The 21,342-nt window shown below is 38.6% G+C and overlaps 1 protein-coding gene and 1 pseudogene across 2 annotated transcripts in view; one reads left to right on the plus strand and one right to left on the minus strand.

Moving 5' to 3' along the window:
• Positions 1-9,146: 9,146 nt before the first annotated feature.
• The window catches only part of MINPP1 (multiple inositol-polyphosphate phosphatase 1), a 152,656-nt gene continuing 140,460 nt past the window's right edge, over positions 9,147-21,342 (minus strand). The window contains exons 5-6 of one of the 2 annotated variants that reach the window (XM_071215793.1): positions 11,516-11,658; positions 9,147-9,828 (exon numbers count right to left, since the gene is read on the minus strand). In XM_071215793.1, the coding sequence (XP_071071894.1) occupies positions 11,523-11,658 (136 nt within the window). In that variant the 3' untranslated portion in view covers positions 9,147-9,828; positions 11,516-11,522. The remainder of the gene's footprint in view (positions 9,829-11,515; positions 11,659-21,342) is intronic. The other variant, XM_071215794.1, reaches the window with a different exon arrangement.
• LOC101413959 (integral membrane protein 2B pseudogene) overlaps positions 12,908-21,342 on the plus strand; it is a 29,259-nt pseudogene continuing 20,824 nt past the window's right edge.

Consider the following 21,342-nt stretch of genomic DNA (forward strand, 5'->3'; position numbering starts at 1 on the left):
CTTTTAGGAGGCACCAGGACCTGAACCCAGGATGTCCCATTTGGTAAGGTGGAGCCCAGGGGGTTGAGCCACATCCACTTCCCAGGACCTTTTCCCCCCAAAGTTTAAAACTGTTATGCTTCAAAGTACTTCAAGAAAGTGAAAAGTGAAATAGGAGAAAATACCTGCAAATCATATATCTGAAAGGGACTTTAATCCTGAATATATACAAAATTTCTTACAACTCATCAACAAAAAGACAAATAACCCAATTAAAAATGAGCAAAGGTTCTGAATAGGCATTCCTCCAAAGCAGACATACAAATGACCCATAAACAGGTGAAAAGATGCTCAATATCATTAGTCATCAGGGAAATGCAAATCTAAACTGCAATGAGACACCACTTCACACCCAGTGGAATGACTAGAATAAAAAAAAAATTCAGATAAGAATAAGTGTTAGAATGAGAGCCACTGAGAATAGGACCTTTTGATGAGACTACTTCAGTTAAGGTGTGAACCACCTCATTTAGGACGGGTCTTAATCCTATTACTGGAGTCCTTTATAAATTCGATGAATACACACACACAGAAAGCCATGGAAGCAAGAAGCTAAAAGCAGTGAAACCTGGAAGAGATGGGAGCGATCAGCAGATGCCCCGATGTGCCTTACATATGGCAGAGGTACCACATGAAATCACCAGCAACCAGTCTTTGGGAAGAAAGCATCACCTTGATAATGCCTTGATTTGGACATTCTCAAGCCTTAAACTTTTTTTTTTTTAAGATTTATTTATTTATTTATTTATTTCTCTCCCCTTCCCCCCTGCCCTGGTTGTCTGTTCTCTGTGTCTATTTGCTGCGTTGTCTTCTTTTGTCCACTTCTTCTGTTGTCAGCGGCACGGGAATCTATGTTTCTTTTTGTTGCATCATCGTGTTGTGTCAGCTCTCCGTGTGTGCGGCACCATTCCTGGGCAGGCTGCACTTTCTTTCGCACTGGGTGGCTCTCCTTACGGGGCGCACTCCTTGCGCGTGGGGCTCCCCTACGCGTGGCATGGCACTCCTTGTGCGCATCAGCACTGCACATGGGCCAGCTCCACATGGGTCAAGGAGGCCTGGGGTTTGAACTGCGGACCTCCCATGTGGTAGACGGATGCCCTAACCACTGGGCCAAGTCTGCTTCCCACAGCCTTAAACTTTAAGCTAATAAATCCGCATTGTTTAAAGCCAACCCATTTTGAGTATCTGCTTTCTGCCACCTAGGAAACTAAAGCAAGAGTGAAAGATATAGATAAGAGGTTTCCTTTGGGGGTGACGAAAATATTCTAAAATTAGATAGTGATGATGGTTGCACAACTCTATGAATATACTAAAAACCATTGAATTCTATGATATGAATTTTATGATATGTAAATAATATCTCAATAAAGCAGTTATTTTTAAAAAACTGTCATGATACACTTACCACATGACCCACTGATCCCATTCCTAGTTTTTTTTTTACCCAAGAAAAATGAAAACTTATGTTCAAACAAAAACATGTATGTAAATGTTTACAGCAGCTTTATTCATGATTGCCCCAAACTGGAAACAACCCAGATGTCCTCCAAATACTGAATAAACAATCTGTTGTACATTCATATAATAAAATACTACTGAGGAATAAAAAGGAACAACTATTTGTTCATGAAACAACATGGATAAGCCTCAAAAATATTTTACTAAGTTAAAAAAAAAAACAGACTCAAAATGCTACATATTGTATGACTCCATTTATATGACATGCTGGAAAAAGCAAAACTACAGGGATGGTTGTAAAGGGTTAGGGGTGGGAAAGTCTGATTTTAAAGGATGAAGAGAGGGATTTGGGGGAGTGATGGAAATGTCCTGGCTGTTTTGTATCATGGCTGTGGAGCTGGATACATGAGTTTATATATTTGCCTAACCTATAGTACTACACACTACAAAGAGTATCTTTTACTGAATGTCAATTTAAGAACTAACCTAAGTGACATTAGAAAGCAGTATCTTGGCAGGATTCTGGAAGGATACAAAAACTGTACTTTAGTTGGTAAATGTGTTTCTCATAGGCATATGGGTTAGCAATTCAGAAACTACTTTATGTGTATACTAGGTTTGAATGAATAAGCAAATATATTATAAATAATGAGAGCCAGCTTTCTCAATGCCAGTGAAATAAATTACAAATGAAGAGGAAAGCTATAATGAACTAATGGTGTTGAATTGGAATCAGTTAGTATAAACTCAGTTTTTCAAATATACATACATATAGACAAATACAGAATATTCTTCCTTCCTTTCTTCCTTCCTTCCTTCCTTTCTTCCTTCCTTCCTTCCTCCTTTCCACATATATTTATACATACATACATACGTACATATATATATAGGTTGTATATGTGCTTATATTTCCTAGCTCTGTCCACTGAGAGGGTCTAAAACAGTGACATTCCTGTAGTAATGAACATATCTAGTGCCTAGATCTTGGTTTCTAAAGATCATTCTCCAATAAAAGGAACCAGGTCTCCTGGAGGAAGTGCTTGATTCCAGGGTTGGGGCAAGAAGAATACAAAATGAGACTGGAGCATGTTGTGGTTCTAGAAAGTATGGAACTGCTGAAACATAAAAATTAAAAAAAGAATGAGGACATATTAAAAGAGCACAGAAGCCACCTTGAAAGAACTCCTAATGCCCAAAGGTGGAATAACTTGAGCCCTATAATATAAGTGGTATATATTGGATGGGATGATAGCCCACAGACTAAATTTTAAAATCTATGAGTCTATATTGATATAAATAAATGATTCATTAAATAATAAAGAGGGAGAAGAGACAAATCTTTCTTTCAGAGGAATTCCAAATAATAAGTATAGAAGGAATGAGGGAAATAATAAATCACCATAAGAAAACCACACTTCACATTCATCAATAGATGTTAGAATTAGTGGGCAAAAGGTCAAGGAGAAATAGGATATTTGTAGTCTCAAAGTATCTCTCCTGAAATATTAATTATAAAAAGAAAAAACTATAACTTTGCAGTGAAGAAGACTGGCAGACATCATTTTAACCATGGATCCAGGTTATCAGAACAATAAAACATATCAACATCATGTACCTACTGATATGATGCACTGAGAATGGCACATCACTTCTGGGGTATTCTTGCAAAAAAAAATGCATAACCTCAATTCCATGATGAGAAAACATCAGAGAAACTCCAATTGGATCCATTCTACAAAATAATTGACAAGTACTCTTCAAAAGGAGTCAAGGTCATGAAAGGCAAGGACAAGCTGAGGAACCATCACAGATTGGAGGAGACTATGGAGATACAGCAGGTAGATCTTCAGGTGTTCCCCATGATCCTTCCCCTCCTGATATTCACACTTTTGTATAATCAATTCCCCTTAAGTATGGGCAGGACTTATGACTTGATCCTAACTGATAGAATGTGATCAAGGTGAAGGGGTATAGGTAATTTCAGTTAAATGTATGGGATTATAAAGAGCATATCATCCGTCTTGCTCTAGAGTTTCCATCCCCTTTGCTGGCTTTCAAGAAGCAAGCAGCCATGGATACTACAGCCTCAAGGAAATGAAGTCTGCCAACTACCTGAGGCAGCTTGGAAGCAGATCCTTTCCCAGTTGAACCTTCAGATGACAAGCCAATCTTGCCAACACCTTGATTGCAGGCTCATGAGACCCTAAGTAAAAAAATCCAGCTAAGTCATGACTCCTGACCCACGTGAACAATAATGTGTGTTGTTTTAAGCTGATAAAGTTGTGGTAATTTTATAGAAATTAATACATGAGGTATGAAAACTAAATGAAATGTGAGATTCTGCATGGATTCTGGAACACAAAAAAGGATGTTAGTAGAAAAATTAATGAAATCTAATAAAGTCAGTAGTTTTATACCAATGTTAATTTTTCAGTTTTGATAACTGTTCTATGGTTATGTAAAATATTAACATCAGGGGAACCTGAGTGAGGGGTATACAAGAACTATGTGTAGTGCCTTTGAAACTTTTCTGTGAGTCTAAATTTATTTCAAAATAAAAAGTTAATAGAAATGTAACACTAGCACTATCCCTTGCTATGACAGTCTTGAAGTAGAAAGAGACAAAAGGAGAGAGGGAGAGGGAATGATTAAAAGCACGTGTTTTGAGCTTCCACCTCCCACATGGGAGATCCTGGATTTGGTTCCTAGTGTCTCCTGAAAAAAACAAAAACGAGCAAAGCAAATGAAAAAACCAACTCAGGAAGGCAATGTGTCTCAATGGTTGAGAGCCAGCTTCCCACATATAAGGCCCAGGTTCAATCCCTTGGGCACCTCAAAAAAAAAAAAAAAAAAAAGCATGTGTTAACTCCAGTAAGATGACAGATTAGAAAAACAACACAGGACTTACTTCTGTCCCAGAAAAGTAGCTAGAGGACACACAGAAACAGCCTAGGAAAAAATGTTCTAGGGTTTAGGACAGCAGGGGAGGCGGAATACCAACTACAAGAGAGAGGGGTGCAGGAAAAGAATCTTGATGGAAAGACTGTGAGTAGAAGCTGCAGCAGCAGCTGCAGGCATCCCTCCCCTCACCCTATGAGCAGATAGCTTTGAATTCTCTGCCAGCAGTTAAGGGCAGAGGGGCCACAGGGATCCACCTGCGGAATCAGGACGAGGGAACACAGCTAAGGCGGATTCGGCTTCTGTCCAAATTTGGTCTGCTGCATCCCACAGCATTTCCACAGGAATTTCCAGGTGGGGCCACACAATTGTTTATCCTGGGAGCTGCAGGGGACTAGAGATTTGACCCACTTAATCACCTTCTCTGCTAACTAGGACTGGCTGTTGAGGACTCAGAGGAGAATGAAATTATTTCCTACCAGAGAAAAGGGAGGGAGCTTCCAGCAAAGGTAGAGAAACTGCCTGTGAGAAAGTTTGAATTGTGAGACTCTGAATAGCCTCCAGGCAGGATCCTCTGTCACATCATCGCTGTTGGTGTTGCAGCCAGCAAATATACTACAACTAGGCTTTAAACTGAGAGGGCTGCCAATGAATGCCATCTGCTGGCAGACCAAGGAAGTGCATGCGAGGAAATTAAAAGTAAATAAGTGACTTTTTTCCTGGCCTTTACAGCTTCCCTCCCCAATGTCCTTGGAAGCAAGTCTGCAACCCATTACTGGGTCCAAGGCTCGGATCTGAACAACAAATAGGGACAGTCCTGAAGACCTAGTACAGGTGGAATCAAGAATCAAAGGAAGGCAGTAACACAGTCTCCCACCAATAAATCCCTATGAAAGAGAGAAATTGAGCATCAGAGTAAACTCACCATTGTAACAAGATGCCTAAACATCAGCAAAAAATTACAAGCCATACTAAGAAAATGGAAGAAATGGTCCAAGCTAAGGAATATATTAAAGTCCCAGATGAGACACAGGATTTTAAACAACTAAAAAATGAGCTTCATCCAAATCTCCTAAATCAAATCAGAGAGTTGAAAGACAATATGGCTAAAGAGATAAAGGCTATCATGAAGACACTGGGTGAGCACAAAGGAGAATTTGAAAACCTGAACAGAAAAATAACAAAGCTTATGAGAAAGAAAGACACAATATGTGAGATAAAAAACATGTTTGAGGGATACAACAGCAGACTCAAAGTGATAGAAGAAAGAATAAGTGATGCAGAAGACAGAACAGCAGAAATTGAAGAAAGAGACCAGAGGGAAAAGAATGGAAAATATTGAGCAGCTTGGGGAGTTGAATGATAATATGAAGAACAACAATATACATGTCATGGGAGTTCCAGAAGGGAAAAGGAGCAGAAAGAGTATTTGAAGAAATAAAGGCTGAAAATTTCCCAACTCTCAAGAAAGAAATGAATGTATATGTCCAAAAAGTGCAGTATACTCAATTACAATAAATCTGAACAGACCTACTCCAACATACATACTACTGAGAATGCCAAACATCAAAGATAAAGAAAAAATCTTGAGAGCAGCAAGGGAGAAGCAAACCATCACATACAAGGAACACCCAGTAAGACTTAGTGTGGATTTCTCATCAGAAACCATGGAGGCAACAAGACAGTGGAATGGTATAATTAGGATACAGAAAGAGAAAAATCACCAGCTGAGAATTTTTTATCTAGCAAAATTGTCCTTCAAATATGAAGGTGAGTTTAAAATATTCACAAATAAACAGAAATTGAGTTCATAAAAAAGAATCTGCCTTTTCAAGAAGTATTAAAGGGAACCTTACAACCTGAAAGAAGTAAGACAGTAGAGAGGGGCTTGGAGGAGATGATAGAAGGCAACACTAGCAGAAAGGATAACCAAAAGAGTAAAAAGACAGATAAAAATAAGATATGACACATGAAAACCAAAGAATAAAATGGTGGGAGTGAAAAATGCATTTATAGTAATATCATTGAATATAAATGGATTAAAATCTCCAATCAAAAGATATAAGCTTAGAACATGGATAAAAAAATCATGAGCCATCCATATGCTATCTACTTTAGAGCCAGGGATACAAATCAGCTGAAAGTGAAAGGTTGGAAAAGGTACTCCATGCAAACAGTAACCAAAAAGAGCAGGAGTAACTATACTAATATTGGACAAAACAGACTTTAAATGCAAAAAAGTTATAAGAGATACAGAAGGTCATTATATATTAATAAAATGGACAATTCACCAGGAAGAAATAACAATCATAAATAAATATGACCTAAATCAGGCTGCCCCAAAATACATGAGACAAACTCAGGCAAAACTAAAAGGAGAAACAGATGTCTCTACAATAGTTATTGGAGACTTCGACATACCACTCACATCATTAGATAGAACAAATAGAAGATCAACAAAAAAACAAAACTAAAAAAATATGAGAAATGAGCTAAACCTAACTGACATTTATAGAACACTGCATCCCAAATCAGTGGGTTATATAGTTTTCTCAAATACTTGTGTATCTTTCTCCAGGATAGACCATATTTTGGCTCAAAAAACAGGTCTTACTAAATTTAAAAAGACTGAAATTATACAAAGCATCTCCTCTAATCATAATGGAATGAAGCTGGAAATTGATAATAGACAGGAAAAAAGGGAAAATTTGCAAATATATGAAGGTTAAGCAACATACTCAAACAATCAGTAGGTGAAAAAAGAAATTGCAAGAATAATTAGAAAATATTTTGAGACAAATGATAATGAAAATAAAACATCAAAACCTACAGATGCAGTCAAAGCAGTGCTGAGAGGGAAATTTATAGCCATAAAGCACCTATATTTAAAAAGTAAGAAAGAGCTAAAATCAAAGTCTTAACACTGGAGGAACTAGAAAAAGACTAGAAATGTGGGAGGACTCTCACTGCCTGACCTTGACACATATTATAAAGCTACAGTGGTCAAAATAGCATGGTATTGATATAAAGATAGAAACATTGATCAGTGAAATACAATTGAGAGATCAGAAGTAAACCCTCACCTCTATGACAACTGGTTTTTGACAAACCTACCAAGTCTACATTACTGGGATAAAACAGTCTCTTCAACAAATCATGCTGGGAAAATGGATATCCATAATCAAAAGGCTGAAAGAGGACCTCTATCTCACTCCCTACACAAGAATCAACTCAAAATGGATCAAAGACCTAAATATACAAGCTTGGACCATAAAACTACTAGAAGAAAATGTAGGGAAACATCTTCAAGCTCATGTGGCAGGTGGTGGTTTCTTGAACCTTATATCCAAAGCATGAGCAACAAGAGAGAAAAATAGGTAAATGGGACCTCCTCAAAATTAAATACCTTTGCTCCTCAAAAGACTTTGTCAAAAGGGTGAAAAGGCAGTTGACTCAATAGGAGAAAATGTTTGGAAATCACATATTAATAAGGGTTTAATATCCATGGTATATAAAGAGATCCCATAACTCTACAATAAAAAGACAAATGACCTGATTAAAATATGGGTCATTTGTCCAAAGAAGCAATACAAATGTTGAAAAAACATATGAAAAAAATGTTCAACATCACTAGGATTTGGGAAATGCAAATCAAAGCTACAATGAGATATCATTTCACACCTATTAGAATGGCCACTATTTTTTTCTATGATTTCCACTTTTTTTTTATTTTAGCAGGTGGGGGATTGAGTCTGGGACCTTGTACATGGGAAGCACACACAAACCATTGAGCTACACCTGCTCCCAGAATGGCCATTATTAAAAAGTCAGCAAATTACAAGTGTTGGAGAGGATGTGGAGAGATAGGAATGCTTATTCACTGTTGGTGGAAATGTAGAATGGTACAGCCACTGTGGAAGACTGTTTGGCAGTTTCTAAGAGGTTGAAAATAAATTTGCCACATGGCAATACCACTACTAGGTATATACACAGAAAAATGGAGAGCAGTGACATAAACAGACATCTGCACTCCAATGTTCACAGTGGCATTATTCATGATTGCAAAGAGATGGAAACAACCCAGGTGTCCATCAACCAATGAATGGTTAAACAAATTGTGGTGTATACACATGATGGAATATTATGCAGCTGGAAGAAGAAATGAAGTCATGAAGCATATGACAACATGGATGAACCTGGAAGACATTATGTTGAGTGAAGCAAGCCAGACATAAAAGGACAAATACTGTGATCGTACTATTATGAACTGAGTATTTTGTGTAGTCTCATGGAGTTAATAACTAGAATATAGGTCACTAGAAAACAGAATGAGGTTAGAGAATGGAAAGTTGAGGGTTAATCTGTGCAGAATTGGTTAAAAAGAATAGAAAAGGTGAAAGGTGAAAGCACATTTTAGTGATTGTAACTAGCAGAACTATTATATGGGTATGGCAGTGGTTGAAAGGGAAAGTTTAAGGTCATGTATATTACTGGAAGGAAAGCTAAAAAATGTAACCTGGACTGCATAGCACAGTGAAACCTAATGTGAAATATGAATATGGGTAATATTGCATATATAACTTTTTCTTTCAATCTGAACAAATGTATGTTAATGCTACAAGATGTTAATATCAGGCAAAACAAAACAACCCATTATGCTAAGTGAAAGTAACCAGACACAAAGTACTACATATTGTATGATTCCATTTTTATAACATGTAAATGTAAAGCAATATATGAAGATGAAATTAGATTAGATTATGTAGGGGTGGGGAAGGATAGAGGAATTGAGAGGTGACTGCTAAGGGGTATAGAGTTTTTTTGAGTAATGAAATTTTTCTAAAAATTTTTGTGGTGATGAATGCACAGCTCTATGACTATACTAAAAGCCATTGATTGTACACTTTGGATGGATTGCATGGTATGTGAATATTTCTAACTAAAATTGCTTTAAAAAGCTTGTGTTCATTTTTTTTTTTTTAAAGATTTATTTTTATTTATTTAATTCCCCTCCCCTCCCCCGGTTGTCTGTTTTCTGTGTCTTTTTGCTGCGTCTTGTTTCTTTGTCCGCTTCTGTTGTCGTCAGCGGCACAGGAAGTGTGGGCGGCGCCATTCCTCGGCAGGCTGCTCCCTCCTTCGCGCTGGGCGGCTCTCCTTATGGGTGCACTCCTTGCGCGTGGGGCTCCCCTACGCGGGGGACACCCCTGCGTGGCAGGGCACTCCTTGCGCGCATCAGCACTGCGCATGGGCCAGCTCCACACAGGTCAAGGAGGCCCGGGGCTTGAACCGCGGGCCTCCCATGTGGTAGACGGACGCCCTAACCACTGGGCCAAAGTCCGTTTCCCCTGTGTCCATTTTTTAATGAGAAAGAGATATTGCAAGTTGCAATGAATGGTGAAGGAGGATCCTTTAGCTTTCTTTGTCCATACTCACCTGGAATGCAGAAGAAAAGAGGACATGGTAGTGGGGAAGCTTTAAATCAGACATTTCTGCACAAGCAGAACTAGATCTTTCTACCAGTCCAGTATAGATTGAAGGCTTAGGCCTTCTTAAGGTTCTATGCTAGACAGCATCTGAGATATGCTCTTGACCATGGAACTAGAAGATATACAAGAGAATTTGTATAGTAGTTTGTTGCCCTGAGGACTGTTGCTAGCTATGAAGTAAGAGTTCTGGAACTTCCCTGCCCATATCTCTCAGCACCATCACAACTTTGGATCATTCCTCACTCAGTGCTCATGGTTTTGTATCATTTACTATTGCCTTTAGGTTCCTGCCATGCCTAGTCCAAACATGGGAATGAATGAGGCTAAACTGAGGGCTATACATTTAAATAATAGGTCACATTTTACAAATAATATACAATCATACCTTCATTTGTAAATTTCACTTAGTGAATTGATTTGCACAGAATGTCTTCCTTGATTTTTGCCAAATTCTTGAATTTTTAGCCCATCAATAGATAAAATCCAACCATGATTTGATAAATGGAATTGCATCCTATTCCACAATTTTCCAAAAAATGTTCTGTCACTAAATCTGATTTGATATCTACTGTCAACTATTTCTCAACCTCATACAAATTACATTCATCAACCTAAAACCTCTTTCAGCTTCAGCACTATGTATATCAGAACTTGACCTTGTTCATCAACGACATGAGAGGTTTCTCGGCTGAGCAATAGCTTTCAAATATAGAAGAATATTTCCTCAAATTTTTGGTGTTATTCGAATGTAACTGTTACAGATACATAGCTACATTTTTTAGGTTTAATTTGTATCATTAACATTTTCTCCATTACTATTAATATCTTAACCTTAGGTCAGAGGACTGCAAAGAACAGCCTGCAGGCCAAATCCAACCTGCCATCTGCTTTCCTCCCCCCACCTTTATTAGAGAAGTTCTGGGTTTAAAGAACAATCATGCATAAAATACAAGATTCCTCCAGATAAAAGAAGAGGATCCACATTAGGGCCAGGGTAGGAGTCCTGTTGATTTTAGTGGCTTCACTTCCAACTTCCTAAGAAGTAAATTAGGAGAAACCACTCCATATCGATAACTAAATATTATGTTAAATATATTCTATATACAGATTAATATTCAACAGTTTAATAAAGAATTCATTCCAAATAGGAAATCAACTTTTCCAATGGTGGTTAACCTGTTTGGTGTTGACTAAATATCAATATGCTCTCAATATAAGTTAATCTGCCACAAGTGGGACCATGTAAATAGATGGCAGGAGTGATGTGTTCCACACTCAGAAAGAAACATTTAGGGAAAAAAATAAAAGATTCCCATACACCACACCACACCACCATCACCACCTGGTATTGGTGTGGAATATTTATTACAATTGGTAGCACATTTTTATAACTGTACTATTAATTAAAGTCCATGTATTAACTTGAGGTTCACTGTTTGTGTAGTGTAGTTTCGTGGATTTTTAAAAAAAAATTTATTCTGCTACCATATACACAATCTAACATTTCCCCTTTTAATCATATTCAGATATATATTTCAGTGCTGTTAATTGCATTCACAATTACCAGTACTACCATCCTTTTCCAATACATTTCCATCATTCCATATAGGAACCCTGTACATTTTAAGCCTTACCTTGCCATTAACTAGGATTTCTGGGAAGATGGAGGATTAGAGAAGTAGAAGGATCACTTCTTTCCCAGAAAAAATTAGCTAGAGGACAGGTGAAGACTATCTGGAGGGCTGCTCTGGGGCTCAGGACATCAGGTGAGACACACCTAGAAGAGAGGGAGGCAAACAAAAGAAGTCTCAGCTGGTAGGAAAAATCCCATGAGTAAAGCTGCAGCAGCAGCAGCTGGTGCCCATCCTTCTACCCTCAGAGCAAATAACAGTCTGGGGATTGCAGCAGGTGAGGACTACGGTGGCTACAGACTGGGGAAGTTGCAGGGGTCCTCTTCACCAAGAAAGGGGAGAGAGGGGGCCACAGCCTACAGCAAATTCAGATTTAGGCCATCATACATGGTCTACTGCATTGGAGGGTTCACATACTTCCAAGCTGTGACATTGTTTGCACTGAGGGCTGGCAGGGAGCTAAAGATAATTTGCCTTGTCAAAGCCCCCCCCCCCCCACCATTGCTCTGTGCTGGTTGCTGAGGATGCAGAGGAGGGAGGGTGTGGCTGGACAAGGAAGGAGAACACTTCCTGAAAAAGTTTGTTTGTGAGGCTTGGCCAGCTCTGAGGATATTTCTTCTGCACTATCTGCAGTGGAGTTATGTCAAATGCATTCCCTTCTAACACCTGGAGTCTGAGCTGAGAGGTATGTCAAAGAGCACAATCTGCTAGCAGACCAGAAAAGTACATGAAAAAGAAGAAATAATAAATAAATAAATAAAAGAGACAATCAGGTGTCTTTACTACCCCCCCTCTCCAAGGCAACTGGCCTGGTCCTTAGCCCTGATTTGAACAATTAAACAGAGGAGGTCCTGGATTTGGTTCCCAGTGTCTCCTGGAAAAAAACAAATATGAACAAGCAAAACAAATGAAGAAATCAATTCAGGGATGCCAATGTGGCTCAGTGGTCAAGTGCTGGCTTCCTACATACAAGGTTCCAGGTTCAATCCCTGGCCCCTGTAACCTCAAAATAATAATAATAATAATAATAGTAATAGTAATAATAACAATATAATAGAGGCACAAAACAGCAGATTTTAAATAATGGAAGAAAGAACTAGTAATATAGAGGACAGAACAGCTGAAATTGAAGAGAGAAGAACAGAGAAAGAATGGAAAAAATTGAGCAGGGGCTCAGGGAGTTGAAAGATAGCATGAAGTACACTAACATACATGTTATGGGGGTTCTAAAAGGAGAAGAGAAGGGGAAAAGGGGAATAAAGAGTATCTGAGGAAATAATGGCCAAAAATTTACCAACTCTCATGAAAGACATGAATATACATGTCCAAGAAGGACAGTGTACTCTAATTAGAATAAATCCAAATAGACCTACTCCATGACACATGATATTCAGGATGTCAAACATTAAAGACAAAGAGAAAATTCTGAAAGCAGCAAGGGAGAAGCAAACCATCCCATACAAGGGATGTCCAACAAGTCTTAGTGAGGATTTCACTGAAGAAATGATGGAAGTGAGAAGGCAGTTGTATGACATAAAGTACCGAAAGAGAAAAACTGCCAGTCAAGAATTCTTTATCTGGAAAAACTGCTCTTCAAATATGATGGTGAGTTTTAAACATTCAGATTAACAGAAACTAAGACAATTCATAAACAAGAATCCATCTTTGCAGGAATTACTAAAGGGAGTTCTGCAGCCAGAAAAGAAAGAAGAGAGAGAAGCTTGGAGGAGAGTGTAGAAGTGTAGACTATCAGAAAGAGTAGCCAAAAGGGTGAAAAGATGGACAAAAATAAGATATGACATATGAAAGCCAAAGGATAAAATGGTTGAAGTAAGTAATGCCTTTATAGTAAAAAAACAAACAAAACAGAAAAACATTGAATATTAATGGATTAAACTCCAGAATCAAAAGATATAGGCTGACAGAATGGATAAGAAAACATGTGCCATCCATATACTGCCTGCAGGGGACTAATGCTAGACCCAAGGATGCAAATAGACTGAAAGTGAAATAATGGAAAAAGATATTCACACAAATAGCAACCAAAGAGAGCAGGGTAGGTATACTGGTGTCAGGAGAAACAGACTTTAAATGAAAATGACTAATAAAGAGATGCAGAGACCTTTACATTTTATTGAAAGGAATAATACACCAGGAATAAGCAACAGTCATAAATATCTATGCACCTAACCAGGGTGCCCCCAAAATACATGAGGAAAACTGGCAAAACTGAAAGGAGAAATAGACATCTCTACAATAATAGTTGGAGATTTTAACACACTACTCACATCGATAGAACAAATAGAGACAAAAAAGGAAACAGAAAACTTGAAAAATAAGATAAATGAGTTAAACCTAACAGACATATACAGAACATTACACCCTAAATCAGCAAACCTGATTGATTCTCAAATGCTCATGGATGTTTCTCCAGAATTTACTACATTGGGTCACAACCCAGCTATCAATAAATTTAAGAAGACTAATTATACAAGGCACCTTCTCCTATCATAATGGAATGACGCTGGAAATCAATAATAGGTGGGAAAGGGGGAAACTTGCAAATATATGGAGGATAACAACACACTACTAAACAATAAGTGGTTCAAAGAAGAAATAGCAAGAAAAATTAGTAGATATCTCAAGATGAATGAAAATGAGAACACAACATATCAAAACTTACAGAATACAGTGAAGGCAGTACTGAGAAGGAAATTTATGGCCCTAAATGCCTATATTTAGAAAGAAAAAAATGGGAAGTGGATTTGGCTCATGGATAGGGCATCTACCTACCACATGGGAGGTTCAGGGTTCAAACCCAGGGTCTCCTGATCCATGTAGTGAAGCTGGACCATGCGCAGTGCTGATGCATGCAAGGAGTGCCGTGCCATACAGGGGTGTCCCCCACATAGGGAAGCCCCATGCGTAAGGAGTGCACCCCGTAAGGAGAGCCACCCCATGTGAAAAAAGTGCAGCCTGCCCAAAAGTGGGGCCACACACACACAGAGCTGACACAGCAAGATGACACAACAAAAAGAGACACAGATTCCTGGTGCTGCTGACAAGAACACAAGTGGACACAGAGGAACACACAGTGAATGGACACAGAGAGCAGACAACTGGGGGAGAGGGAGAGAAATAAATTTAAAAAAAAATCTTTAAAAAATAATAATAAAAAGAAGAAAGAGCTAAAATCAAAGACCTAAATGAACAACTAGAGAAACTAGAAAAAGAACTGCAAGCCAACTCCAAAGCAAGCAAACAAAAGGAAATAACAAAGATTGGAGCAGAAATAAATGAAATTGAGAACAACAACAATAAAATAGAGAAAAATCAACAAAAGCAAAAGCTGTGTTCTTTGAGAGGATCAATGAAATTCACAAACCCTTAAGAAAAACAAAGAAAAAAGAGAAAAGATGCAAATAAACAAAATCAGAACTGAAAGGGGGGACATTACAACTGACCCCACAGAAACAAGTAGGATCATAAGAGGATATTATGAGAAATTGTACGTCAAGAAATTTGACAACCTGCATGAAATAGACAAATTCCTAAAAATGTACAAATAACTACATTGACTCTACAAGAAATACAAGAACTCAACAAACCAATCAGAAGTAAAGATAGTGAATTAGTCATTAAAAATCTTCCAGCAAAGAAAAATTCAGGACCAGATAACTACACAGGTGAATTTCTACCAAACATTTCAAGAAGAATTAACATCAGTCCTGTTTAAACTCTTCAAAAAAATTGAAGAGAGGGAGAAATTACCCAACACACTTTAGGAAGCCAACATCACCCTAATACCAAAGCCAGATAAAGATACTGCAAGAAAAGAAAATTACAGACCAATCTCAATAATGAGCATGGATGAAAAGTTCTCAACAAAATACTTGCAAATTGAATCCAATAGTATGTTAAAAGAATTATACACCATGATCAATTGGGTTTTATTCCTGGTATGCAATGGTGGTTCAACATAAGAAAATCAGTTAGTGTAATACACCACATTAACAAATCAAAGGAAAAAAACACATGATTATCTTAATTGTTGCAAAAAAGGCATTTGACAAAATCCAGCATCCTTTCTTTTTTTTTTTTTTAAAGATTTATTTATTTATTTAATTCCCCCCCCCTCCCGTGGTTGTCTGTTCTCTGTGTCTATTTGCTGCGTCTTGTTTCTTTGTCCGCTTCTGTTGTCGTCAGCGGCACGGGAAGTGTGGGCGGCGCCATTCCTGGGGAGGCTGCTCTCTCTTTTCACGCTGGGCGGCTTTCCTCACAGGCGCACTCCTTGCGCGTGGGGCTTCCCCACGCGGGGGACACCCTTGCGTGGCAGGGCACTCCTTGCGTGCATCAGCGCTGCGCATGGGCCAGCTCCACATGGGTCAGGGGGCCCGGGGCTTGAACCTTGGACCTCCCATATGGTAGACGGACGCCCTAACCACTGGGCCAAAGTCCGTTTCCCCAGCATCCTTTCTTGATAGAAACATTTCAAAAGATAGGTATAGAGGATAGTTCCTCAAAATGATTATAGCTTATATGAAAAACCCACAGCCAACATCATACTCTTTAGGGAGAAGTTGAAAGCTTCTAAGATCAGGAACAAGACAAGGATGTCCACTGCACCACTGTTATTCAACAGTGTGCTAGAAGTTATAACTAGAGCAATTAGGCAAGAAAAACAAATCATAGGCATCCAAATTGGAAAAGAGAAACTAAAACTCCCATGATTCACAGATGACATTATCCTATATTTAGAAAATACTGAAATATCTACAACAAAGCTATTAGATCTAATAAATGAGTTCAGCAAAGTGGCAGGACACAAGATCAACCTGAAAAAATCAGTAGTGTTTCTGAACTTCCCATTACCTATCCCCACCCCAACCTCTGGTGACCTATATTCTGGATTCTGATTCTATGAGTTTGTTTATTCTAAATGTTTCAAATCAGTGAAGTCATCCAATATGTGTCTTTTTGTGTCTGGCTTATTTCACTCAATAAGATGTCTTTAGGGTTCATCCATGTTGTATGTATCAGAACCTCTTTCCTGTTAACAGCTGAATTTCCATTTTATGTATATACCATATTTTATTTATCCATTCATTGGTTAATGAGCACTTGAGTTGCTTCCAACTTTTGGCAATTATGAATAATGCTTCTATGTATATCAGTGTGCTGTTCAAGCCCTTGCGTTAAATCCTTTTGGGTATATACATAGCAGTGGGATTGCTGGGTCATATAGAAATTCTATTCTTAGATTTCTAAAGAACCACCAGTCTTCCATAGCAGGTGCACCATTCTAGAGAGCCACCAGCAATGAATGAGTGTTCATATTTCTCTGCATCCTCTCCAACACTTCTTTTTAATAGCAGCCATTCTAATGGTTGTGAAATCATTGTCGTTTTGATTTGCATTTCCCTGATGGTTAATGATGTTAAACATCTTTTTATGTGTTTTCTGGCAATTTGTATGTCTTCTCTGGTGTCTGTTCAAGTCTTTTGCCATTTTTTAATTGGGTTCTTTGTCTTTTGGTTGTTAACTTGAAGGATTTCTTTATATATACTAGATATTAATTCTTTATTGGATTTGTCATTTCCAAGTATTTTCTCCCATTGTGTAGGTTGTCATTTTTCATTCATGATAAAGTCCTTTAGGCAGAAATTTTTAAAATTTTGATGAGGTCACATTTATCTATTTTTTTTTCTTTTGTTGCTTATGATTTGGGTGTACAGTCTAAGAAACCATTGCCTAACACAAGGTCCTAAAGATGCTTCCCTATGTTTTCTCCTAGGAGTTTGATAGTTCCAGTTATTCATTTTGAGTTGATTTTTTCATATGGTGTGAAGTAATGTTCCTCTTTTTTTTTCCCCCACAAATGGAGATCTAGTTTTCCCAACACCATTGGTTGAAGAGACTATTCTTTTCCAGTTGAGTATTCTTTGCCACCTTGTCAAAAATCAGTTGGCCATAAATGAGTGTTGGGGAGTAGATGTGGTTCAAGTGATTGAGCTCCCACCTACCACACAGGAGGCCCCAGGTTTGGTTCCCAGTGCTTCCTAAAGAAGAAAGCAAGCAGGCGTGGCAAGCTTACACAATAAGATGACACAACAAGAGATACAAGAAGAAAAACATGAGAGACATAACAAAGCAGGGAGCAGGGGTTTCCTGTGCCTCCCAGAGAGGACAAGTAGGACTGTGAGCTGATGCAACAGGCAGGTGCAGCAAGCTGGCAAAACAAGATGATACAACAAGAGACCAAGAAGGAAAAAAAACACATAATGAGAGACACAACAAAGCAGGGAGCAGAGGTGACTCAAATGATTAAGAGCCTCCCTCCCACATCAGAGGTCCTGGGTTCAGTTCCCAGTGTCTCCTAAAGAAACAATGAAGATGGTAGCAAGTGCTACCAATGAAGGATGGGGGTGGGAAGTAGAAATAAATACATTAATAGAATAAACCTTTAAAAAAAATAAATGTGATGGTTGATTTCTGATCTGTTAATTCTATTCCACCTAGTCTCTATGTCTGTCCTTGTGCCCATACCATGCTGTTTTTGATTACTGTGGTTTTGTAATAAGTTTTTTTTTTTTAAAGGAGGTATAAGAGATTGAACCCAGGACCTCACACATGGGAAACAGGCACTCAAGCACTAAGCTACATCAGCTCCCTGTAATAAGGTTTAAGATGAGGTTAAGATGTTGAGTCCTCCAAGTTCATTCTTCATTTTCAAGATGACTTTAGTTATTCAGGACCTTTATTCTTCCATATAACTTTGATGACTGGCTTTTCCATTTCTGCAAAGAAAACTGTTGGGATTTTGATTGGGATTGCACTGAATTTAATTGCTTTGGGTAGTATTGACACATTAATGATATTTAGTCTTCCAACCCATGAACACAGAATATCCTCCATTTATTTGTCTTCTTTAATTTCTTTTAGTAATGTTTTCTAATTTTCTGTGTGCATGTTCTTTACATCCTTGGTCTGATTTATTCCTAGGTATTTGATTTTTTTAGTTGCTATTGTGAATGGATTTTTTTTCTTGATTTTTTCTTCCAACTGTTCATTGCTTGTGTATAGAAACACTACTGGTTTGGGGGTGTTAATCTTATAACCTGCCAGTTTGCTGAATGCATTTATTAGCTACAGGAGTTTGCTGTGGTTAATTCAGTATTTTATGCATATAGAATTATATCATCTGCACTTAGGGAAAGGTTTGCTCCTTCTTTTTCTCTCTTTTTTTAAAGATTTATTTATTTATTTATTTATTTCTCTCTCCTTCCCCCTCCCACCCCGGTTGTCTGTTCTCTATGTCTATTTGTGTCTTCTTCTTTGCCCGCTTCTGTTGTTGTCAGCAGCATGGGAATCTGTGTTTCTTTTTGTTGTGTCATCTTGTTTTGTTTTTTTTTTAAAAAGATTTATTTATTTATTTAATTCCCCCCCCCCCTTGGTTGTCTGTTCTTGGTGTCTATTTGCTGCGTCTTGTTTCTTTGTCCGCTTCTGTTGTCGTCAGCGGCACGGGAAGTGTGGGCGGCGCCATTCCTGGACAGGCTGCTCTTTCTTTTCACGCTGGGCGGCTCTCCTCACGGGTGCACTCCTTGCGCGTGGGGCTCTCCTACACGCCTGCGTGGCACGGCACTCCTTGCGTGCATCAGCACTGCGCATGGCCAGCTCCACACGGGTCAAGGAGGCCCGGGGTTTGAACCGCGGACCTCCCATATGGTAGACGGACGCCCTAACCACTGGGCCAAAGTCCGTTTCCCTGTGTCATCTTGTTGTATCAGCTTTCCGTGTGTGCAACGCCATTCCTGGGCAGGCTGCACTTTCTTTCACGGTGGGCGGCTCTCCTTATGGGGCTCACTCCTTGTGTGTGCAGCTCCCCTATGCAGGGGACACCCCTGCGTGGCAGGGCACTCCTTGTGAGCATCAGCACTGGGCGTGGGCCAGCTCTACACGGGTCAAGGAGGCCCGGGGTTTGAACCGCGGACCTCCCATGTGGTAGACGGACACCCTAACCACTGGGCCAAGTCCGCCACCCTGCTCCTTCATTTTCAATTTGGATGCCTTTTATTTCTTTTTCATGCCTAATTGCTCTGGCAAGAACTTACAATACAATGTTGAATAACAGTGGTGACAGTGGACATCCTTGACTTGTTCCTGATCTTAGAGGAAAAGATTTTAGTCTTTTACTATTAAGTAGGATGTTAGCTGTGGGCTTTTCATATTGCCTTTTATCATGTTGAGAAAATTTCCTTCTATTCCTAGTGTTCAAAGTGTTTTTATTAAGAAAGGGTGCTGCCTTTTATCAAATGCCTTTTCTCCATTGATTGAGATGATCATGTTTTTTCCTTCATTCTGCTAATGCAGTCTATTACATTAATTGATTTTCTTATGTTGATCCAACCTTGAATACCAGGAATAAATCCTACTTGAGCAAGGTATATAATTCTTTATTATACTTTGGATTAAGTTGCTAGTATTTTAGTAAGGATTTTTTCTATTACGAGGTATTGGTGATTGAACCCAGGACCTCATACATGGGAACCAGGCACTCAACCACTGTGCTACATCTGTTCCCCAATGAGAGCTGGTTTTTTGTTTGTTTGTTTTTAGGAGGTACTGGGGATCGAACCTGAGACCTCATATACGAAAAGTAAGTCCTTAGCCACTGGAGCTACAAATGTTTTTTGCATCTAAATTCATAAGAGATATTGGTCTGTAGTTTTCTTTTCTTGTGGTATCTTTATCTGGCTTTTGTATGAGGGTGATGTTTGCCTTGTAGAATGAGTTAGGGAGTGTTCCCTCCTCTTTAATTTTTTTGGAAGATTTGAGCAGAATTGGAATTAAGACTTCTTGGAATGTCTGGTAGAATTCCCCTGTGAAGTCATCTGTCCCTAGGCTTTTCTCTTTTGTGAATTTTTTTTGAATAATGATTCAATCTCTTTATGAGTAATGGGTTTGTTGAGATTTCCTATTTCTTCTGAGTTAATGTAGGTAATTTGTGTGTTTCTAAGAATTTGTACATTTCATCAAGATTACCTAATTTATTGCATACAGTTGTTATAGTATCCACTTACAGTTCTTTTTATTTCAGTGGGTCAGTAGTAATGTCCCCCTTTACATTTTCATTTTCATTATTTCTATCCCCTCTCTTTTTTTCTTTGTCTGACTAGCTAACGGTCTGTTGATTTTACTGATCTTCTCAAAGAACTGACTTTTGGTTTTGTTCCTATTATTTCTTTTTTAAAAATTTCATTTATCTATGCACTAAGCTTTGTTATTTCCTTCCTTCTGCATGCTTTGGGTTTCTTTTTCTAGTTCTTCCAGTTTTGTGGTTTAGTTGTCTGATTTGAAGTTTTCTTTTTAATGTAAGTATTTAGAGCTATAAATTTCCCTCTCAGTGCTGCTTTTGTTGTTTTTTAAAGATTTATTTTTTATTAATTTATTTCTCTCCATCCCCTCATTGTTTGCACTTGCTGTGTCTATTCATTGTGTGCTCATCTTCCTTTTAGGAGGCTCCAGAACTGAACCCGGGACCTCCCATGTGGGAAGGAGGCACCTAATCTCTTGAGCCACCTCCACTCCCTGCTTTGTTGTGTCTCTATGTTTTCCTCCTTGTGTCTCTTGTTGAGTGATCTTGTGTCAGCTTGCCATACCAGACCATTGTGTCAGTTCGCTGTCTTGCTTGTCTTCTCTAGGATACACCAGGAACTGAACCCAGGGCCTCCCCTGTGGTAGGCAGGAGCTCAACTGCTTAAGGCACATCCACTTCTCTGTTGCTTCTGGTAAGTTTTTTTTAATGGTAGCAGTAATATAGCACTTCTTTT

The sequence above is a fragment of the Dasypus novemcinctus genome, chromosome 6, assembly GCF_030445035.2.
Source record: "Dasypus novemcinctus isolate mDasNov1 chromosome 6, mDasNov1.1.hap2, whole genome shotgun sequence".
NCBI lineage: Eukaryota > Metazoa > Chordata > Mammalia > Cingulata > Dasypodidae > Dasypus > Dasypus novemcinctus.